This window comes from Penicillium robsamsonii (genome assembly GCF_028829455.1).
Source record: "Penicillium robsamsonii strain IBT 29466 chromosome Unknown utg000005l_segment0_segment0, whole genome shotgun sequence".
NCBI lineage: Eukaryota > Fungi > Ascomycota > Eurotiomycetes > Eurotiales > Aspergillaceae > Penicillium > Penicillium robsamsonii.
Window position 1 is genome coordinate 841,033 of NW_026643223.1, and position 14,649 is coordinate 855,681.

Here is a 14,649-nt window from a genome sequence, read left to right on the forward strand (position 1 = left end):
ATGGCACGTTAGTTATAGTCGTTGATCGGAAGTCTTGAGTAGAGGTGATCCATCTAAAATTTTAAATATAAGGATACGAACATAGGCCGATCTCCGATGAGCGGGTTGTGCTAGTAAAGGAACAAGCGATCCTTGGCATCTTGTACCACCCATTCTAGACCTTCATTCAGATTCATGCCCGTCATTGCACTGCAGGGCAAGATAGTCCACTTGTGTGTTTTGATTGAATCCAAATCGAGACGCTGCAGAAACATTAGCCAAATCCACCAACTTCACCAAATTCTAGACTTGAACCTACTTCTCGAACTTCCTGCTCGCTCATGCAATGTTCCACATCTGTCTTATTCAAAAATACCAGCAGACTAGCTCCGGTAAGACGCTGGTAGAATCGGTTTAGTTGACGTTCTCAAGTTTGAGCGGGTGGAGACGTCATCCGTACCTCTTCAAGAAGCAGACCCGACAGCTCCTGTCGACAATCGTCAACCCGGAGTCGATCCGTGGCATCGACAACCCAGACTAGTGTGTCGGTCTTTTCAAAATAGTTTTTCCAGTAGGATCGGAGTGTTTTTTGTCCTCCGACATCCCCTAGTGCGGTCAGTACGGTGCTGTCTCAGTGATCTCGGTTGGCTCACAGATGTTGAGTTTGTATCTGAGCCGAGTTAGCAGAGCTCGAGATATTAATAAATAAGGAAAATTACCCCATAAAGTCAATTGTCTTGATGATAAATCCTAAAGTCGGGCTGACTGTCGTGACATCCTCTTTCATAATTCGCTTGACGATGGTCGTCTTCCCGGCATTATCAAGACCCCTACAATCATTAGCATCTCGGTCTAAACGACAGCTCGGTGTCCATACAGCATCAATATACGCATTTCTTTATCCTTTAATCTGGCTTTTCGGAGTATGGACAGCATGGTTGCGAAAATATCCTGCTCGAGGTATTTTGGGGGGAGTTGGAAAGGGAAAAATGCTGCGTAGGCTCAAAATGGGGGTTTGACCGTATCTAATGGATATGGATCTTCCGATATTATATTTCTCCCCATTACTATAACATGATTTTCAGTTCAAATATGCTTATGTGAATGTCACGCCGATGTACTTTCCCCTAAATTTGGATAGCTTGAATTTCCAACACTACGTCAAACTCCTGGTCACCGCACTAGTAGCAAGTTGTATACTCCGTACCCAATACAAGTTTACAATTCATGGAATCCCAGGATTTAAATCACTTTATCCGAATTTAAACTTTCAGATATATATACTGCAAAGAATAGACCGTAGCTCATGCTGTCACGTTGAAATTTTGTATCATGTGTGTCGACTTCATCTAGACCTTGGAAGGTCTATTCAGATATCAACTCTTACGATTACGAAGTAACTGAAATGAAGTCTTATTAGAAGCACTAACTCTTCGGATGAGTAGAAACATCATATATACAATCGGATAACAGGACTTTGTGAAGGTTAGCTGAAGTTCGACTTTGAACGTTCGAGGCTTCCCAGTCCTCCACCCTTTATGGTCCTCTCCCTCTCTGTCTCTCCCTCCATATCATCCCCCCCCCCTCTCTTTCTTCCTTTCGTCATCATCTCTCCCTTTCATAATTTCGTTCGTTTTTTTCTCTCACTCAACGTGTCGCGTATCGCGAAACAGAACGTGCTCTACAGTCCAGTCTCCCCAGTGGACTGACTGCAACGCATCCAATCATTCAGGTACGCGTGTTACCTAGCATTTATACGCATCCTTTGAGCAACAAGCACAAAACCCCCTCCCCGCCCCCAGTGACACATTTGCAAGCACTGCCCCAAGTGGGTGACCAGGTCTTCCCAACTGCTTTGCTTCCTCGCTCACCACCATCACATGCTAGTGAAGAAAAGCGAGCGGTGACCCAGAACAGACCAAAGATACATCATAACATTGATGCTCAAGCATCCCAGCTGACATGAAGAAATCTACTAGAAGCCCTTATTTAATTCCGTGTGATCCAAGTCGAATAAAAATGGCAGAAGAAGTCGAATTACCTGTGCCACTCTCTGGCAGGAATGATACCCACCGAAAGCCACCCAAGAATTTCGAAAAGCCAAATCCGACAGTGCTCCCAACTAGCTCTAGTTCAGCCATGCTTCATATTTTCGAATCCATGAACGAGATGGAACGAAACAAGCTGATACAGAGCATAGAGAATCTGAGCTGGACACAAACTTGGGATTTGACCAAACAATTTGACAAACAGAGGAGAAAGAACAATCCCATGCAGCATCCTCTGTTTGGCATGGAAAACGAGAGTCACTCTTGCCCTGAGATGCTCCCCGCAGCCAGGGATGGACCTGGAGTCGATATGAGCAGCAAGGTCTATCAATTGCTCGCACATCCCAGAATTGCCGAAGGTGTCCAGGAACCTGAGCCATGGGCAACATCTGACCCACCCGACTTTATTCCTGACAATGCATACGAAGACAGCGAAAAGACAGTCAAAGGATCCAACAATGTGATGTCTAGGGCCCATTGGAATGCTCGGCACAAGATTCAAGCCAAGGCATATGGAAAATCTCGCCGTATCTTCCCAAGCATCCATGATGGGACCCTCACGTTCACATCGGAATCCCACAGCGCTATGTACGAGCCCGAGAAATCTCTTGCTGGTGACTGCACTTTGGACCTCGAAGGACAAAATGATCATTGGCACGAACTCAAACACAGAATTTCATCGTTCGATCTTCCCAACGCGGTTGTCAGAAACCAGTTTCGCAACTGGTGGGATCAGCTTCCGGCCGGATGCCAAGTTGACATCTATCATGCTGCTTTCTTTGATGGAACCGCGATGCCCGACGGACAGTCTTCTATGTTTCTGCCTGACACCAAGCATATCCCCGCCCCGAGGGACATGAAAGATGAGCCGACACGCCTGCATTGGCACGAGACGTCAGAAGGCTATGTGTACAACTTGGGGGAGGTCAACAAAAGACGAAAGAAGAAGGAACAGGAACAGCAAGAGCACCTGAGTCGCACCGCAGCTTACCGTGCTTGGCTAGAATTACCACCAGATTCAAAAGTTGTCCCACCTGGCGTCTACCTACGTCCTGCAGAGCAGTGTGATGCTTCTTCTATCCTTGAAATCATGAACTGGTATGCACAAAACTCAGCTTTGAGCAGCGGAACCCGACCTATGGATGCGAAGGGCTTCGAGGAGTTTCTTCAATTTTGCCGAGATAACCACTTCCCCTTCGTCGTCGCTGCCCAACGTCCGCCGAAGCAGTTGTGCTGCAATCAGATCCACCCCGTGGTTGGCTACGCTTATGTCGAATTCCATCGCCACGGCAAGAGCGCTGACATGAATATGGGTGAGCTGCATGTCTTCATTCGAGAGGGCAGCAAGAATCAGCACATTGGGCGGGCACTTGTTGATATGGTCCTATATTGCTTTGATGTGAACTCTGGAAAAAGCACCGATTATGAGTTTGACCAAACTGGCACAGTGCAGTATGGACCGGGCTATGGCCGCCAACTCACAACACTGATTTGTGCCATTGCAACATCCCAAGAGACCCATGAGGAGCATGCCTGGATCTAGAAGTGGTTGGATAAGGACTTTGGCTTCGAGAACAAGTGCGTATTCGAGAATGCAAGAGTGAAGACTGGCAAGAGGTAGGGCCTGTCTTTTCTTTTCACTCTCTCACTGACACATATTCCTAGTTTTGACCTTCGTTACATGGCTCATCGCATCCGGGCCTCACATGTGAGCGATGGGGTTGATAACAGACCTCAGGCTCGAGCTAAGCCCCAGGGAAATGGTGCTCAGTCTCCCATACTCATTACCTCTGATGCGCCTGCGAATGAGTGATGTGGAGACCGTGGACGAATATCATGTTCGGAAAATCGGGAGAACGACGGTCTGGAAGAAAACAAAAAAAGAAGAAGAAAAAAGTTGAAAACATAATGAGACTAATGTGCCAGACAGATGAGATGGTCTGTCTGTACCCAGGATGTTGTGTCCTGGATGTCTCACCAGAAAAAAAAAGGCGATATGTTGAAGAGCATACGGGGGATATTGAGCAGACGAGGAATGTCTAACTAGATAGGTAGTTGATTGAAAATGTATGGTTATGTTAATTCTTTCTTAATTGTAACCTACACGAATAGTTGCCGCTTATGCGCCCTTATGATGACTTTCGAGTGGTGTTTTCAGTGGTGTTTTCAGTGATCTTCTCAGGTAGTTTGCTTAGATGGCTCTTTGGGGATATTTCCTTTATAGTTAGGCAGACGACGGAAGAAAAGAAGATGCTTAATTTGTGAAAATGACTCTTGCACATATAAAACCTGGGATGGTGAGGTATTCAGTGAAGTAGAGCTGACAATCGGGCTCGAAGCGGATTGATTATGTCATCTGAAATTTTCTTGTCACCGCCCGGGGAACTTTTTTTTTGCATGTTGATCCATTTCTTCTCGGCGAGATTGAGTTGCTTGCACAGTGTTCGGGGGTCTTGAACTTTCTACTGAGACTGTTTGAGAGTGTGTGGAAGATATTCAGCTACCAAATATACACTGGAATTTGTGTCAGCCTCCAAAATGGCTCCTCAATCGACGAAGCGGAGTTCCGCCAAAGACGATGATTTCGTGTTCACGCTCTCCGACGACGAGATCGAAACCCGTTTCGAGGAAGAGGATGACGACAACGAGATGCAGGATGATAATGCGCCAGCAACAGACAACAAAAAGCGCAAGCGCGAGGTCGAAGGCGTCAAGCCCAAGAACAAGAAACAGAAGCAGCAAGAAAAGCAGCAATTGAAAAACGCCAAGAAGAACAAAAAGAACGCCGAGCCCGCACCCGAACCCGAATCGGAAGAGGAGGAGGACGACGATGCTGCTGCAGCGGATGCCACAGAAGACGACGGCGTCTTGGACCCCGAGTTCGAGTTCGATGTCGGCGGTGTCGCGAACCAAGGTGTCACTGAAGGCTTCGATGGCTGGGGTATTGATGACAACGAGAAGAAGCGCTCTGGCGACAAGAAGGCCGTTGATATTGACGATATCATCGAGCGGAGGCAGGCCAAGAAAGATGAGGCTGCTGCTCGGAAGCAAAAGAAGAACCCCGTCCAGAAGGAAGAGAGCGTCAGCGCATCCGAAGACGAGGCTGCATCAGGCGACGAAATGCCTGTTGACTTCGAGGACGATGAGCTCATGGCTGAGGATGCCTTCGGCATGGGCGCAGATGGCGAGGAGGAGAGTGATGCCGAGGGCCCCGAGCCTGGCTCTGGGGGTGAAAGCGAGGACGATGAGGATAAGGATGAGGATTCCGATGACGATGCTGCATCCGACAACGACTCTGTCGCCACACCCGTTGGTCACCCCGATGACAGGGACTCAGATGTGGAGTCTGATGTAGAGAGCGAGGTGGACGAGGAGGAAGCAGAGAAGCGCAAAGCATTCTTTGCCCCCGAAGAAAAGGTTGACACCAAGGCCAGCATGGCCAAGATGACTTTCCAAGAATTCAATCTTTCCCGTCCCATCCTTCGTGGTCTCGCCGCAGTTGGATTCACAGACCCCACTCCTATCCAGCGCAAGGCGATTCCCGTTGCTCTGCTGGGCAAGGATATCGTCGGTAGTGCCGTGACTGGTTCCGGAAAGACCGCTGCCTTCATTGTTCCTATCCTCGAGCGTCTTCTCTTCCGTCCCCGCAAGGTCCCTACAAGTCGTGTTGTGGTTCTGATGCCCACTCGTGAGTTGGCTGTTCAGTGTTACAACGTCTCCGTCAAACTGGCCACATACACAGACGTCACATTCTGTCAATTGGTTGGTGGTTTCAGTCTTCGCGAGCAGGAGAACGTGCTCAAGAAGCGCCCCGATGTCATTATTGCTACCCCCGGTCGTTTCATTGATCACATGCGCAACTCGCCCAGTTTCACAGTCGATACCCTTGAGATTCTGGTTCTTGATGAGGCCGATCGTATGCTTGAGGACGGTTTCGCCGATGAGTTGAACGAGATTCTCACCACGATTCCCAAATCTCGCCAGACTATGCTGTTCTCTGCGACCATGACAGACTCAATCGACAAGCTCATTCGTGTTGGTATGAACCGCCCAATGCGCTTGATGGTCGATGCCAAGAAGAACACTGTATCCACCCTTGTCCAAGAGTTCGTGCGTCTCCGCCCTGGGCGGGAGGACAAGCGTCTCGGTTACCTCCTGTACCTGTGTAAAGAAGCATACAACAAGCGTGTCATCATCTTCTTCCGACAGAAGAAGGAAGCTCACCGCGTTCGTATCATTTTCGGCCTATTGGGCTTAAAGGCAGCAGAGCTACACGGTAGTCTGAGCCAAGAACAGGTATGTTCAAACAATTCATGTACTGTTGTATGTACAACACTAACTTTTCATACAGCGTATCAAATCCGTCGAAAACTTCCGTGATGGCAAGGTCGCCTTCCTTCTCGCCACCGACGTTGCATCTCGTGGTCTGGATATCAAGGGTGTTGAGACCGTCATTAACTACGAGGCACCCCAGAGCCACGAGATCTACCTGCATCGTGTTGGACGTACAGCCCGTGCTGGCCGCTCCGGTCGTGCATGCACAATTGCCGCCGAGCCCGACCGCAAGGTTGTCAAGCTTGCCGTCCGCGCCGGCAAGGCCCAAGGCGCCAAGATCGTCAGTCGTGTGATCGAGCAATCTGTTGCAGACAGCTGGGCGCAAAAGGCCGAGGAATTGGCCGACGAGGTTGCTGAGATCTTGCAAGAGGAGAAGACCGAGAAGCAATTCTCTCAAGCCGAGATGCAATTCACCAAGGGTGAGAACCTCATGAAGCACGGAAACGAGATCATGTCGCGGCCGAAGCGGACGTGGTTCGAGACCGAGAAGGAAAAGAAGGTTGCTCGCAAGCTGGGTAACGTCGAGTTGAACGGTCCCAATACCAAGAAGAGCAATGTCAAGCTCAGCAACAAGGACAAGAAGCGTCTCGATGATGCGCAGATGAGACACGATGGTAATATCGGGTGGAAGAAGGGCAAGGGTGATGCGGAATCTGCTAAGAACCCCAAGAAGGCTAATGGCAAGGGCAAGTCGGGTTTCAAGAAAGGAAACAAATAAGGGAATGTATACAATTGAATACCATGCAAATAGCAAAGCACATCTAATTGCCTTTTACTCTTTCTATATAACCCATAACCTATAACCTTTTAACGTATATCCTATACTTGTGGATATAGATTCTCTCCAAATCTCCAAATCTCCGACCAATGAGCTCCAGCCTTCGCCTTACTCCAACTTGACCTCAAGCTGATTCGACGTCAATACTATCTATTTCTCAAAAAGCTTAATGCCCGTGGGGCCAAAAATCTTCTCTCCTATTTTTATTCCTCTTTATATTTTGATATTTTGGGGGTAATATATCTTAACGAATCGGGACCTTGAAAAGGTACTGGAATGGCCGAGCCTCCCAAGACCAGTCTCCCCCGGAAGAGCGCCTTCTCATGCGAGGCCTGTCGCAAACGCAAGGTGACCGCGGATCCCTCGGACGAAGACCGAGTACCCCGAGATAACCGAGCTAACTGTTCGCCAGGTTAAATGTAACGGAGGTAGTCCGTCATGTTCGCGATGCGCCGCGCGCAGCGAGCAGTGTGTGTATAGCTTGTGGGTCGATCCACCCCTCTTTTATTCCATTCGGTCGCTGACACATCTTTCTCCAAGAGCCCCGACGTTATCATACACAAAACAGCTAGAGGCTAGAGTTGCGCAGTTGGAGGAAGCTTTGTTGAAGCGTGGGGAGGGGGAAGAGGCGCGGAAGACGAGATCGCCCTCATCGGCTGAGTCTAGTTCGAGCGGAACGAAGATAAAGGTCGATCCCGGTGCTGAAGATCTCAGTCAAGCATTCGATGGTCTTAATGTGGAAAATGACGGTCGCGTGTCATTTCATGGGCCGACTAGTTTGTTCCAGCTGCCTAGTGGGGTAGTGAGTGAAGCCGCATCGACGGCACATTACGCGCAGGAATTGGAGGGTCGCAAAGAGCGGCTTGTTAATAGCGCATGGCGGGAAAGGGCTTTTGAGCAAATGGCTTCTATGCCGGTATGTGTCCTGGGTGGATTGTTTGAGGGATAGGGATGCTGATACAGTCTCGCAGGAGCCCTTCCAGTATCTTCTCGACTCGCATTGGTGCTGGATCCAGCCGCTGTGGAATTTCGTCTACCGTCCTGCATTTACACGTCTGTTCGACCTTGCTATTTTCAGATATATGACACTAACCTTCAATAGGTGATATGAAAATTAATGGTACTTATTACTCCGACGTCTTATTAAATGCCATTCTTTCACACTCAGTGCGCTGGTGCAAATCAGAGCCTCAGATTGGCCCACTTCTGGACTCTTATGACGGCGGTGCACAATTCTCCCATCGCGCATTGACTGGGGTATTCGACTCTCTCAAAGTTGGCTATGCAGGCATCCCTACTATTCAGACATTACTCCTTCTCAGTGCCCAGGAATGCGGCCGTGGAAATCGGACGCAGGCTTGGCTATACAGTGGTATGGCCTTCCGACTGTTGGACGACTTGGGGATATCCATCGACAGCCGGAAATATTCAGGATCCGCTCAACTGAGTGATGAGGATATTGAAATACGGAACCGTCTATTCTGGAGTTGTTATTTCTGGGATAAGGTGGTTTCATTGTACTTTGGCCGGGCGCCCACGATGCAGCACTCTCGCGTTAGCCCACCACGCATGATTCTCGATGACACCGCTGAGATCGAAATATGGACACCTCATGGGGTGAGCTTCACCGACGGTGCTCATTATCCGCCGACGCAGGCGCATTCAACGTCATGTTTCATGAAGATGTGCGGCCTGGCGGAAGTCTTGAACCAGATTCTGATCCATATATACGACCCAATCCGCCGAAGCACGGACTCGGAGTTCTTTGATTGTGTTCAGGAGCAGGCTAAGAATCTGAGTGACTGGTGGGATGAGCTACCGGACTACTTGAAATTGACGGCGGTAGACCTTCCTCCATACTCACCACCAAGCCATATCGTCATTTTGAAGTATGTGCTCAATCCTGCGTACACTGGAACACAGTGCTAACTGGACTCTTTCTAGCTGTTTATACCATACTATCAACATCCTTCTCCACCGACCAATTCTTTGTTCTCGAGAGCTGCTCAAAGCGCGCCCCGAGGCACACGACTCGACCCATCTTGTACAATGCATGGCATCAGCAACATCAATCCTATCCCTCTTCGATCTATACCGCCGAACATTCGGCGACAGCCACGTCGTCCTCTCTCTAGCATACAGCATCTACACAGCCGCATCGATTTTCCTACTGGAGATCCAAGCCCTGAAATACGCCGCACCGGGAACACTAGACAAACTCAAGTTCTGCATTTTTGCCCTTGAGAGAGTCAAAGCCGCCAATCCTGTTATTACAACAGCACTCAGTCTCATCTCCCAAGAGCTCCAAAAACTCCAAATCAACATCCACGGACCAATGCCCGCACCCATTCCCGAGACTGAACAGGAACACCACCCTCAACATCACCACTCCCCACCCCAACCCCATCCTCATCCCCACCACTCCCACCACAGCCAATCCCCATCAATAGGCAGCAACCCATCCCGCCACGTCTCACCAGGTCAGCATCACCACCAACCACAAGCATCGATAGCCACGCAAGTCCAAACCACCGGCCCTGAACACCCGCCCCTCATGGGACCATACAATACCTTCCAGCACCCAGCAGGTTTCAACATTCCGCATACCGGTGAAATGCCTCAAATGCCGCCTACACATTTGTTAGGTGGGATGCCAAACGCCGTCATGACGATGGATGACCCCGGTTCCTACGAAATCACGCCGGAGGTTTATGAGGCATTCTCGTATGCGCAGCCGATTACGACGAATATGACGCCTGGCTTCGAGCAGGGCTGGGGTGGACCTTCTCAATGATCTTATATAGCGTTACTTGGACGATGTTTTTTTCCCCGTCTTTTGCCCACCCACTTGGTTTTGTTTTCATGATTCCCAAATACATATTCAATACAGCAACCTATTAGAATATAACATGTATTCCCAGATGTACGTCCGTGTAGGTAATTTGTGAGCTTTACCGTAGAGAAAAACCAGTAACTATTATGTTTCAATTATTGTTCCGAAACGAGATACTGTGAGGTGGAAAGAAGTTGTAGTTATATGCAAAACAGATGGGATATATCTTGGAATCGCAATATGGACAGAATCGAAGCGCCACAAAAGTCAAAACATGGGCCAATAATAACAAAATGGGGTATCATTAAATAACAGAACCACTAAACTTCAAGGCACGAGCATCCTTCAACTCGACATTATGCGCCATATCAGTGGACCAAGTAACATCCCACGCCCTCGGCTTAGCCCGCCACCGCAAATACCACGGCCCATCAAACAAATCCCCCATCCGCTCAATAGGCACACCTTTCGTCTCAGGCATCCAAATTCCAAGGATAACCAGCCCAGAAAAGCAAATAAGCGCCCAAAAGAGATAAGCACCCCAGACATCAAGCGAGACGAACATATTAGGGGTAACTCGCACAACAGCAAACTGGAAGAACCAGTGAAGCCCCATACTAATCGCATAACTGAGGTTGCGGATGCGTGTTGGGAAAATCTCCGTGCCGTACAGGTAAGGCACAGTGCAGAGGCCGATAGACCAGCCGACAGCGTAAACGAAGACGGATGCGATGGCTGCGTTGGAGGCGTTTTTGTTGTCTGCTGAGCCTGGACGCAGACCCATGTATATACCCATATAGATGTGCGCCCCTAGCTGTAGACTCAGTCCGGCGAGTGTGCAGCGACGTCGACCGAGGAGGTCGATTAGACCCCATGTGAAGGCCATTGTGAAAATTAGCTTGACGATCCCGTAAGCGCCTGATGAGACTAGGGACGCTGTGTCGCCTCCTACACCCGCGTACTGCTTTATATGTTAGTGGTTTGTTACTTGATGCAGATGCTTGAAGTTGACGTACCTCGAATATGGTCGTTACGTAGTATGTGATGCCGTTGCCGCCAGTCCACTGAGCGATAGTTTGCATAGTCATTACCAGCCAGAAGCGCTGTCGGTAATTCGGGTTCGTCTGGGTCTCTTTGAATATAGTCCAATGAGAGACAGACGCTAGGTCTGTTGCTCGCTCCCGCTCTCGTGCATCGATAGTCGCGAACTCCTTTGTGATTTCAGGATCATCGATTGGCTTGCCACGTAACCGTGTCAGAGCCTCTAGCGCATCCTGATGGAGCTGCTTTGAAACGAGATACCGAGGAGTCTCGGGACAAAGGTACGACAGACCATATGCGATACCGACAGGGATTAAAGGCACAGCCTGAACTAGGCGGTATTGGGTTCGCGTAATCGCCATGTGGACCCTGGCGCCATAGTTGATAAAGAAACCTGAAACATAGTGTTAGCTGGTCTGATTGGGGGATGAATATGCGTACAATGTACGATGTGTACGGACTACGGAGTAGAGGGCCAAAGCTTACCTACGGCCAGAAAGGCCAGTAAGACTACCATGTATACCCCCACCACTAGACCTCGCGTCTTCGCAGGGGCGATTTCGGTTAAATACAGTGGTGCAGTCACGGTTAGAGCACCCGCGCCTAACCCGCCCCATATGCGACTGAACAAGAGCAGTCCGTATATACCGGATGCGAATATTTGGATCAATGACCCCGTTGCCCACACGATGCACGCGAGGCGCCACGCCACCAAGCGTCCCAGTCGATCGTTGAGGTCGAGGGCTATCAGGGCACCAAGTGCTGCACCTAGGACGTTGAAGGAGCTGATGTTCGCTTTCCGATTAGCTAGCTCGGTATCGTCGACCCCCCATTGTTCAACGAGCTTGTATTCGGACTTGAAGGAGGGGAGGGAGACGCTGGCACTATAACCACCCTCGTCATATCCTAATGAGGAGAATGCGCAATTAGCGATGTCACTACCTATGTAGGTATAGTGTCGCAGATCGCTGTCCGACAAGCTAGTCTAGTGGGAGGGGGGGATCATACCTTTCGGAATCCCGCCACAGGCAATGACAACAATCACCATGGCGCAGTAGGGATTGGTCGACCATCGTGGCGTGATCCATCGCATGGCCCCTAATATAAACGAGCTGTGGGGGCGTATAGCAATAAATCCGGGGGAAATGAAGTGAGGGAGTGGACAGGAGACGACCGGGTGCTCGGCGTCCGAGCTAAGTGGTTCGGTCAACGTCCGAGCTTTGTATTGCCCTACACATTTTCCACCATGTCTTACAAGGACTTGAGCACCAGTTACTGTAATATACATAAATGATTCCGCATATTGCTTTATTGCTTTCTCACATTACAATGACTTCCAAGTGACTCTATATTTCAATGTCGGATCGCGCCGCAGCTATCCACTTTTTGGCTCCGCTTGACGGCTCATTACCGCATTTGACAGGCCCGGATGACTGCTTAGGGGTTGGAAGGGAGTCCTTGACGGACAACTTCCGAGCTCGAATTTTTCCTGCACCTGATCACAAGCATGTGTGCTGAAGGTGGGTCGTACAAGACCTGTACATTGCACCCCGTACATATAGTGCCGTTCGAATACGGCCGATGGATGCTTTTATTTGAAGAAAAAAAACCCTGCATTGTAGGTACTTGAATCGGCATTCGCGGATATTTAGTGGTGAAACTGGTATGGTTCCTCTTAGGTTCTATCGTAGGTTGACATCCTCTAGCTGGAGCTGCTCTTCTGTGAGTATCTTCTCGGGGCTTCATTTTGGCTTTTTTTTATATATATACTTGTGCCTACTCGTTTATTATCGGAAATCCCCCATCGTTCCTATTTGCTTACAATCTATTCGGGATACTGACCGCTGCTCAGTCGAAACCGAATATACTGCGCGGGTCTCTATCCATATCGCTTGATACCCGTTTAGAGCAACGGCGTTCAACACATGTCTCGACCGCAAGTGTATCGCTGAAGCAGAGACTCCCTCCAAAGTCCTGGGATAGTCACATGCACGTTGTGGAACCTGAGCGATATCCTGTCTCTCCAACAGCAGTATACCAACCCACACCGCATACGTTACATGAAGCTCTCGCCTTTGAGTTCAGACTGGGTGTTGAGAATCTTGTATTTGTGCAACCGTCAGTATATGGCACGGACAATTCATGTTTATTGGATGCCTTGCGAAGACTTGGGCCCTCGCGCGGCCGGGGAGTCGTCGTCGTTGACCCTGCTACCATTAAACCAGAGACTTTAGACGAATGGCATACCCTTGGAGTCCGCGGATTGAGAATCAACCTTCAGTCTGTAGGGAAAGTGATGGATAAGACCGAGCTGGAAGAGACCTTACTCCAGCATGCTGAGCTTGCCCGGCCTCGCAACTGGATCATCGAGATATATCTTCCCCTCAAGATGGTTTCGATGGTTGAGTCGATCCTCCCACGACTAGGCGTGCGCATCTGTATCGATCATTTTGGCAGCCCCGATCTCGCGTTGTGGGAAAATGATGGCGCGGCTTTCAATGCCTACACCCTTCCAGGGTTCTCGTCTTTGATATCTCTGCTTCGCTCTGGGAAAACATATGTTAAGGTGTCTGCGCCGTATCGGCTCAGCAAAGACCATCAAATGCGTGATCTTCAGGCTATGGCACGTGAGTTCTTGTCTGTTGCACCTGATCGAGTAATATATGCTACTGATTGGCCGCACACTCGATTCTCCAGTGTTGATATCAGTCCATTCACTGAATGTTGCTTGGAATTATGTGCGACCAAACTGGGGCTAGCTGAGCGTCTGTTTCGCAGGAACACAGAGGAGATGCTTGGAGTCGTCTCCGATTGATGTGGCTGCATTTATCAAAGTTGACTATGTCTAGCATTTTTGGCGCGGGGATATGAAGTTTGGGGGTCCTTTTTCTAACATTACTTGATTGGTGTAATTATTTTTACACCTTGACCGGTTTACATCTCCTGTTGTCTCCTAGGTCTACATTATAGCAGATTGCGCCCACATCTTCATCTACCATCAAACGAAGTGTAATATATATTCGATATTTATTCACTTGAGATTACGGACATCAAAATGTCGAGGCTAATTTCTCATCTTGGCAAGTCATAATGCGCTTGTATCCAAGTGTGTCTTCATACCCTGCTCCACTCTAAACATCATCTTCACCCTGGTCCGATGTTGAGTCAGGTGATGTTTTGTTGAGGCCCCAACACGGTTACCTAAGCAGATAAGATAACCACACCGCCCTCCCCAGGCTCTCTCATACTCCTGGACCCCCTCACTTTTAGATCTTTTAGACACATCGCCACTCCACTGTGCTATTATACACCTTTGAAAACCATGAAACGCAACTCCTCAACACCAGCCGATATGGAGCGCTCTGTCTACATCCCTCTCTGCTTCTGCCTCATCTCTTTTGCCGTTATCGCCTATACCCACTAGTCATCCTGCGATAGCGTTCTGCCCAACAGCACCCAGACGAAGATGAAAGGATCCCTCGCCGTGGTCCTGGATTCTGGAGTCTGGGATGCGTCGCCTCCTTCCGAAACATTCTTACTTCGTTTTCTCGTCTCGTAACACAACCTCGAGTCAATACTCGGTCCCCACGCTACCTTCAACACTGAAGATTGCCCCTCCATCGCAAGCAGAATGT

General features: G+C 49.3%; 5 protein-coding genes across 5 annotated transcripts; 3 read left to right on the forward strand and 2 right to left on the reverse strand.

Moving 5' to 3' along the window:
* Positions 1-110: 110 nt before the first annotated feature.
* N7447_008352 (uncharacterized protein) lies at positions 111-915 on the reverse strand (the record flags this gene model as incomplete). Its single annotated transcript, XM_057232614.1, has 5 exons — positions 111-242; positions 299-379; positions 440-605; positions 699-809; positions 857-915. 5 exons carry the CDS (start codon positions 913-915, stop codon positions 111-113), a joined length of 549 nt encoding a protein of 182 aa, XP_057082156.1.
* A 1,083-nt stretch (positions 916-1,998) lies between these two features.
* On the forward strand, positions 1,999-3,570 carry N7447_008353 (GNAT family N-acetyltransferase; the record flags this gene model as incomplete). Its single annotated transcript, XM_057232615.1, has 1 exon — positions 1,999-3,570. One exon carries the CDS (start codon positions 1,999-2,001, stop codon positions 3,568-3,570), a length of 1,572 nt encoding a protein of 523 aa, XP_057082157.1.
* A 995-nt stretch (positions 3,571-4,565) lies between these two features.
* On the forward strand, positions 4,566-9,934 carry N7447_008354 (Transcription factor; the record flags this gene model as incomplete). Its single annotated transcript, XM_057232616.1, has 8 exons — positions 4,566-6,323; positions 6,379-7,057; positions 7,440-7,488; positions 7,553-7,610; positions 7,709-8,056; positions 8,112-8,193; positions 8,243-9,029; positions 9,085-9,934. The coding sequence occupies 8 exons, from the start codon at positions 4,566-4,568 to the stop codon at positions 9,932-9,934; spliced, it is 4,611 nt and encodes a 1,536-aa protein (XP_057082158.1).
* Positions 9,935-10,277: 343 nt separating this feature from the next.
* N7447_008355 (uncharacterized protein) lies at positions 10,278-12,107 on the reverse strand (the record flags this gene model as incomplete). The annotated part of the gene is made up of 4 exons (XM_057232617.1): positions 10,278-10,937; positions 10,990-11,408; positions 11,501-11,956; positions 12,023-12,107. The coding sequence occupies 4 exons, from the start codon at positions 12,105-12,107 to the stop codon at positions 10,278-10,280; spliced, it is 1,620 nt and encodes a 539-aa protein (XP_057082159.1).
* A 263-nt stretch (positions 12,108-12,370) lies between these two features.
* Positions 12,371-13,829, forward strand: N7447_008356 (putative TIM barrel metal-dependent hydrolase; the record flags this gene model as incomplete). The annotated part of the gene is made up of 2 exons (XM_057232618.1): positions 12,371-12,523; positions 12,867-13,829. The coding sequence occupies 2 exons, from the start codon at positions 12,371-12,373 to the stop codon at positions 13,827-13,829; spliced, it is 1,116 nt and encodes a 371-aa protein (XP_057082160.1).
* Between the last annotated feature and the right edge of the window lie 820 nt (positions 13,830-14,649).